Raw genomic sequence first — 8,062 nt, 5'->3', positions numbered from 1 at the left:
GGACGCCTGAGGGGGTCGAGGTTTCGGGGGGCCTCCACTTCCTAAGGGGGTGTCCACAAAGCCCGCGTTCGGGCTCCTAGGAAGCCACGGAGCCCCAGTGGCCTCGACCTCGCCACAGGGATGACGGGCACCCCGGAGACCGGGCCCGGCTCTGGGAAGGGGGGCTGGTGCGGCGCATTTGAGCCGCCTTCCTTAATCGGGTTCAGGGCCCCCCTCGAGGCCGAGAGCGCTGCCTGCCTCCCTTCCAGTAGATCCCGGGCCGTCGCGGGCCCATCTTCAGCGTGTGTTACCCCGGCGGCCCCCGGGCTGGGGAGAGAGAGTGGGCTGGTTCCATCTCCAGGCCTTAGACAATGGGGGTGCGCTGCGCGGGTATCCCCTTGAGTTATGTAACCGCCTGTGGTTGCTATGGACACGGGGTGGGGGGAGGTGGCCTTGGGAGCTGGATGGAGGGCTGGAGGCCCCCAACTAGGTCCCATCCTCATCACCACCCCTGGGGACTTGTGTGATGCTCCCGTCCCCATCCCAGGGTACTAAGCAGAGGGTACAGAGCAGTGTCCTCCCAGTGTGTATGGCCCTCAGCTTGCTGCTCTTTGAGACAGGCCCAACTCAGCCCTGTCTTGGAGAGCTAAGGGCTTCTGGGGCTCAGTCCACAGTCCCCTTTCTGAGGGCCTCATCTTTTGGTGGTCAGATTCAGAGCCAGAGACCTGGGAGGTGGCCTCCCTGGGGATTTGCACCCTTTAAAATACCCCAGGATGGGGCTGGAATTGTAGCTCAGCAGTAGAGTGCTTGCCTTGTACCTGTGAGCCACTGTGTTCGATTCCCAGCACCACATATAAATAAGCCAATAAATAAAGATCCATCAACAACTAAATATATCTATTTAAAAAATAATAATAATAAACTATCCCAGGAGCCCTCAGGATATGTGAGCTAATATAAAGTACATGTGCATAAATGAATGAATGGCTTTAGGGCCCTCACTGGTATAATCTGGAGGTGGTGGTGGTAGGGGTGTCCTCAGGGCTGGGCCACATTTACCACAATGTCCCCTTCTCTGGGAAGTCCCCACACCAGACTTCAGCGCCTTCCCTATGGACTCCCCAGGGATGAACCACTAGCCAGGCCCTGGAAGTTAGCCAACCACCACGCAGGCCGGCTTGTGACCCTGCCCTCACAAGGGACCTTAGAAGGGGACTCCCAGTCTGGTTTACCTGGGGTAGGAGGGCGCCCCCTTAGATGGCCCCTGATCTGGCTCCCGCTCACAGGACACACCATGCTGACCGGGGTGACCGACGGTTTCTTCTGCTGCCTACTGGGCACGCCCCCTAACGCTGTGGGGCCCCTGGAAAGCGTCGAGTCCAGCGATGGCTACACCTTTGTGGAGGTCAAACCTGGCCGTGTGCTGCGGGTGAAGCACGCTGGACCCGCCCTTGCTCCCACTCCACCTCCACCACCGCCTCTGGATGCTGCCCAGGGGGACAGGTCCGGCTTGGTCCGCTGCCAGCGCCGGATCACTGTGTACCGTAGCGGGCGCTTGCTGGTGGAGAACCTGGGCCGGGCGCCGAGAGCTGACCTCCTGCATGGGCAGAATGGCTCTGGGGAGCCACCGGCCGCCCTGGAGGTAGAGCTGGCCGATCCGGCAGGCAGCGATGGCCGCTCGAACCCGGGCAGCGCGGGTAGTGGCAGCGGCGGGCGGAGGCGGCGAGCCAGACGCCCGAAGAGGACCATCCACATTGACTGTGAGAAGCGCATCACTAGCTGCAAGGGCGCCCAGGCAGACGTGGTACTGTTTTTCATCCATGGTGTCGGTGGCTCCCTGGCCATCTGGAAGGAGCAACTGGACTTCTTTGTGCGGCTAGGCTATGAGGTGGTGGCACCTGACCTGGCTGGCCACGGGGCCAGCTCTGCGCCTCAGATAGCTGCAGCCTACACCTTCTATGCGCTGGCTGAGGACATGCGAGCCATCTTCAAGCGCTATGCAAAGAAGCGAAACGTGCTCATTGGACATTCCTATGGGTAAGCGACCCCTGGCGTGGGATGGGGCTGTGGGTCGGCCTGGATACCCAGTTACCAAATGCCGATTTCCCTCCTTGAAAATTCTCATTGGGCCGGGGGTGGGGCTCAGTGGCAGAACTCTTGCCCAGCAGGCCTGAGGCCCTGGATGCCATCCACAGCACTGGGAAGAAAGGAAGAAAGAAAGAAAAAGTAATTTTTTTTTTTCATGAAAAGCAGCTGCACATACATTTGCACACACCTGTAATCCCAGCCCTGTGGGAAGCTGAGGCAGGAGGATCTGGAGTTCAAGGCCCGCCTGGGCAAAATAGCAGAGCCTGTCCAAAGACAAAAATAAAAACAAAATCGGAGGCAAACAGGAATTCCCACCACTACTGCTATTGTTTACATTGTTTTTTTCATTTTTTAAAATATATATTGTTTTAGTTGTAAATGGACACAGTACCTTTCTTTTATTTATTTGTGTGGTGCTGAGGATTAAACCCAGGGCCTCACACATGCTACTCGAGCGCTCTACCACTGAGCCCCAGCCCCAGCCCGTATTTATTTATTTATATTTTATTTTTATTTTGGTACTGGGGATTGAACTCAGGGGCACTCAACCACTGAGCCACATCCCCAGCCCTATTTTGTATTTTCTTTAGAGACAGGGTCTCATTGAGTTACCTAGTGCCTCGAAGTTGCTGAGGCTGGCTTTGAACTCTTGATTCTCGTGTCTCAGCCTCCCAAGCCACTGGGATTACAAGCATGTATGACCTTGCCCGGCTCATTTATTGTTTTTGCTATTTTGATTGTACAAATTTATGGAGTACTCTGTGATAATTCAATACATGTATGCAGTGTGCAGTAATCAAATCAGGGTAATTAACATTTCCTTCTTTAAAAATTAAAAAAAATATATATATATATATGATGTAGATGGACACAACACAATGCCTTTATTTTTATGTGGTGCTCAGGATTGAACCCGGGTCCTGCCCGTGCAAGGTGAGCTCTACTGCTGAGCCACAATCCCAGCCCCTATATATATTTTTTTGATTAACATGAAATATGTGTCCATATTTATGAGGCACAGCATGATAGTTTGATAGATGCATACAGTGTGTACTGATCAAATAGAATTTTTTTTTAATATTATTTTTTAGATGTTGATGGACCTTTATTTTGTTCATTTATTTATATGTGGTGCTGAGAATTGAACCTAGTGCTTCACACATGCGCAGCAAGCACTCTACCACTGAGCCCCAGCCCTAGCCCCAGGATCACGAATGTTTCCATCTCCTTGTCATTACTTGTCATTACTTGGTGACTGGAACCTTCAAGCTCCTCTTTTTTAGTTATTCATAAAACAAGCCAGGTGTGGTAGAGCATACCTGTAGTCCCAGCTATCAGGAGGCTGAGGCAGGAGGTTCACTTGAGCCTAGGAGTTAGAGGCCAGCCTGGGCAAATAGCAACACCTCATCTCTGGGGGAAAGGAAACAAGGAAGGAAGGAGAGAGAGAGAGAGAGAGAGAGAGAGAGAGAGAGTCTCATTGAGTTGCCTAGTGCCTCAATGAGGCATACACACACACACACACACACACACACACACATATTTCCATAGATTACTGTGAACTGTGGTCACCCACTGTGCTGCAGAACAGTTGAACTTATGCCTTCTATCTCACTCTCATTGTTGTTTGTTTGTTTATTTATTTATTTATGTGTGTGTGTGTGTGTGTGTGTGTGGTGCTGGGGATTGAACCCAGGGCCTTGTGCATTCGAGGCAAGCACTCTAACAACTGAGCTACATCCCCAGCCCCCACTCCCATTGTTTTAACAGTAGGATTTCTTCATCCCAGTACTCACATTTGAGCCAGGTAGTTCTTTTTGGTGAGGGACTATAAGATGTTTGGCAGTATCCCTGGCCTCTAATGCCATAGTACCATCATTTAGTGTTGTTGATAATGACCATCTAACCTGTCTTCAGATTAGCCAGATGTCCACTAAGTAGGCGGAATTGCTCGAAGCCCAGAATGCCGCCTTGGGCTAATTTCAAACACTGGCTGCTCTGGAGATCCCATGCGGTCAGGAAGGGCTAATTGGATTCCCTTAAATCCTGTTTACAAAGGCACAGCTTGCTGTAAATCATTCTCCTCTGAAGGGCTGAGGATACCATCTGGCGCTTACTGAAAGCCCACTTCATGGAAGACTCTGAGCCCTGGGGTTCTGACCACTGCCAAGGAGCCATGTTCTCCCCTTTACCCAGGAAGAAAGATCAGATGAGTCAGGCAGCCTGGTGGGGAACTACTCTTGTAGAGATTATATCCCATGCAATTAGACACGAAAGTAAATAAGTTATATGAGTATCCAGAAGAAAGGTGTCCAACTCGGGAGGTATATAACTCTTATGTGTTTGTATGATAACATCTCAAAAAGTTGATGCTTATGATACAATGTTTCCTCTAATTAAATGAGCACCCATCTATGGTAGTTCCTGTGAGTTCATAACAATGCTCTGAGGTCATCACAGTTACTATTTCATAGAACTGCAGACAGAAATTCAGAGAGGTTAAGCAACTTGCCTAAGGGCACACAGTGAATCATAAGCACAATGTCCACCTTCCTCCTGTTTGTCTATTTTTTTTTTCTATCAGGAATCAGCAAGCTGCTGCTGTATTTTCTTTTTCTTTCTTTCTTTTTTTCTTCTTTCTTTCGTTTTTTGTCATTGTTTTAAAGTTCTAGGAATGGGATGCAGGGTTTCACACATTTGAGGGAAGTATTCTACCACTGTAAAATTAATTAATTAACTTATTTATTTATTCATTCTTTATTTATTTATTTTCCAGGGTCTTGCTTAGTTGCCCAGGCTGGTCTTGAATTTGTGATCCTCCTGCCTCAGCCTCCCCTTGGGTATGTGCCACCATGCTCAGCCTAGAAAACTTTTTCTAAAAAGGCCCAGTGGTAAATATTTTTGATTTTTATTTGTCTCTGTTGGGACGTCACACCTCCGCAGTTGCAGTGCAAAAGCAGCCAGGCATGACTATGTTCCAGTAAAATTTGATTAACAAAATATTTTACAAATCTGCTGGGTACTGCGGCACACACCTGTAATCCCAGTGACTTGGGAGGCTCAGGCAGGAGGATCATGGGTTCAAGGCTAGTCTCAGCAACTTCATGAGACCTTGCCTCAAAATGAAAAAATAAAAAGGGCTGGGGATATAGCTCAGTGGTAAAAATGCCCTGGGTTCAATCCCTGGTATCAATAAAACAAACAAACAAAAAATTTTACCAATCTGGCTGGGGCTGGGGTTCAGTGGGAGAACACTCACAAAAACTACCATAGATGGGTGCCTAGCGCATGAGTTTCAAACCTCAGCACCATGAATTTTTTTTTTATAAATCTTTGAAATCATAAATTTGATTTACAAAAACAAGAGACCAGCCCACAGGCTATATCTTGCTATAAAGACACTGAGGAGCTAGGTTTGGAGGCTCTCTAGGCCCTTCTACCTGGCATTAGGCAGGAGAATGTGTGTTGTCCAGAGGCCACGGGAGAAGTCCTCAAAGAGAAAGGTTACTCCTCCTCTGGGCATCCACCCATGTTTGTGTAGTCAGATTCCTTTTCTAACACTTGATAATCAGTAATTCTTATCCCTTTGGGAGTCATGGTGACTAAGAACTTGGGCTGGGTACTGAGTGTGGTTGCGCAGGACTGTCATCCCAGCAGCTAAGGAGGCTGAGGCAAGAGGATCGTGAGTTCAAAGCCAGCCTCAGCAACTTAATGAGGCCCTAAGAAACTTAGCAAGACTCTGTCTCTAAATAAAATACAAAAAAGGGCTGGGGATGTGGCTCTGTGGTTAGCACTGCTGGGTTCAATCTCCAGTACCAAATAATAATAATAATGATGATGATGATAATTGAGTGGCAGAGCCTAGCATGTGCAAGACCCTGGGTTCCATCCCCAGTGCTGGGGAAAAAAAAAAAAAAAAGAAGAAGAAGAAGAAAAAGGAGAAGAAATGTATATGTGTGTATATAAAATAAAATGGAAAATCCTCAGAACTCAATCTGGTAATCCTGGGGCATCCCCCCATCCTGCAGGTGCCCGTGCCTCCAGAGGAAAGAGTCTTGGGATTCAGGGGCCTGCCCCTGGGGTGCAGAGAGGGCATTACCCCCTTAGTGACTGGATTCTGCTGACCACTGCTCTTCCATGCCCGGGCAGGGTGTCCTTCTGCACATTCCTGGCACATGAGTACCCTGACCTGGTGCACAAGGTGATCATGATCAATGGCGGGGGCCCCACCGCCCTGGAGCCCAGCATCTGCTCCATCTTCAATATGCCCACGTGTGTCCTGCATTGCTTGTCGCCCTGCCTGGCCTGGAGCTTCCTCAAGTGAGTGTCCCCATCCTAGAGACACTGCTCTTGGCTCTGGCAGACCCTGGCATCTCTCAGAGTTGGGGGGAGGGAGGCTAAACAGCTGGGTCTGGTATGGGGGACACCCTGTGGAGGGCCGGCTGGCCAGGGGTTCAGACGGTGTCTCCCCACCACCAGGGCCGGCTTTGCCCGCCAAGGAGCCAAAGAGAAGCAGCTGCTGAAGGAAGGCAACGCGTTCAACGTGTCGTCCTTCGTGCTAAGGGCCATGATGAGTGGCCAGTACTGGCCCGAGGGCGACGAAGTCTACCACGCTGAGCTCACGGTGCCTGTCCTGCTTGTCCACGGCATGCACGACAAGTTTGTGCCAGTGGAGGAAGACCAGCGCATGGCGGAGGTAGGAGCAGGGTACCAGGGCCGCCACCCCTGGAAACCGGCTGTGTACAGCCCCGGGGGCGTGGCCCCATGTGGGCGTGGCTTCGGGCCAGGGTGTAGTTTCTAGGTGGCTCTGTCTGTGTATGGGCTGGGCTCTGGCATGTGTTCTGACCCCAAGGAATTGGGAGCATCAGATCTAGAGTCAAAGGCAGAACCTAGAAAATGGCTCCCCAGACAGGTAACAATTATGCCCCATTCCCCCTGCAGTAAGCAGACTTCACGGCAGAGGATTTGTAGAAGAGATCAATGTTGCTTATATAATTTTGGGGAAAGGGGTGAGGCAGTGGGTCTTTAGAGGTTCCAAAGAAAAGATACTGGAACCCTTAGTACTTAGGATAGCTCTGAACTGGGCGGTTCTTTTTTTTTTTTTTTAATTTTTTATTGTGGGTTGTTCAAAACATTACAAATTTCTTGATATATCATATTCCACACTTTGATTCAAGTGGGTTATGAACTCCCACCTTCACCCCATACACAGATTGCAGAATCACATCAGTTACACATCCATTGATTTACATATTGCCATACTAGTGTCTGTTGTGCTCCGCTGCCTTTCCCATCCTCCACCCTCCCCTGGGCGGTTCTTAACCAGGGAGGATCCTTGCCTTCAGGTCACACTTGGAAATGTCTGGAGACCATTTCCAGACTGGAGAGGGGAGGGCCGTCTGGTGGGTGGAGACAGGGAACTGCGTATCATCTACCATGCATTCCGCAGCAAAGAATGATCCAGCCCCAGATGTCAGACTGCTGAGACTGAGAAATCCTCCCCTGGTCATACCATAGGCACTTAATGAATGAATATCTGGTTGGGCTCCCACAGGGTGACAGGCCATCCTCCAGTTCCCCCTGGAGTGGAACTAAAGGGTTGAAGGGTAGACTGCAGGAGGGACTTCCTGGTGTGGGCCATGCATGGAGGTGGGAAGTCCCAGGGCAGCTGGCCCCTCACCGCCCCCATCCTGAGCCCCGCATCCCTGCAGATCCTGCTCCTGGCCTTCCTGAAGCTTATCGACGAAGGCAGCCACATGGTGATGCTGGAGTGCCCAGAGACGGTCAACACGCTGCTCCACGAGTTCCTGCTCTGGGAGCCGGAACCCTCGCCCAAGGCTCTGCCCGAGTCCCAGCCCGCGCCTCCAGAGGAGAAGTAGCCGCCGGGCCGGCGGGGCATCGCTTGGCGAGCAGAGCCGCAGGAAGAGCCAGAGCCTGCGCGGGTCCGCAGCGCGGACCACCTGGGCTCAGTGCTAGGCTGTCACACACTGTGCACATG

At 50.8% G+C, this 8,062-nt stretch overlaps 1 protein-coding gene across 1 annotated transcript in view; it reads left to right on the top strand.

The window, feature by feature from the left end:
• The first annotated feature begins 1,245 nt into the window (after nucleotides 1-1,245).
• Nucleotides 1,246-8,062, top strand: part of Abhd8 (abhydrolase domain containing 8) — a 9,739-nt gene continuing 2,922 nt past the window's right edge. Inside the window, exons 1-4 of the mRNA XM_015489236.2 lie at nucleotides 1,246-2,016; nucleotides 6,214-6,384; nucleotides 6,544-6,760; nucleotides 7,776-8,045. Of these exons, the coding sequence (XP_015344722.1) occupies nucleotides 1,274-2,016; nucleotides 6,214-6,384; nucleotides 6,544-6,760; nucleotides 7,776-7,943 (1,299 nt within the window). The 5' untranslated portion in view covers nucleotides 1,246-1,273 and the 3' untranslated portion in view covers nucleotides 7,944-8,045. The remainder of the gene's footprint in view (nucleotides 2,017-6,213; nucleotides 6,385-6,543; nucleotides 6,761-7,775; nucleotides 8,046-8,062) is intronic.

This window comes from Marmota marmota, unplaced genomic scaffold (genome assembly GCF_001458135.2).
Source record: "Marmota marmota marmota unplaced genomic scaffold, marMar, whole genome shotgun sequence".
Taxonomy (NCBI): Eukaryota; Metazoa; Chordata; class Mammalia; order Rodentia; family Sciuridae; genus Marmota; species Marmota marmota.
Note: the sequence above shows the minus strand (reverse complement) of the source record. Positions and strands in the feature narration are given on the sequence as shown.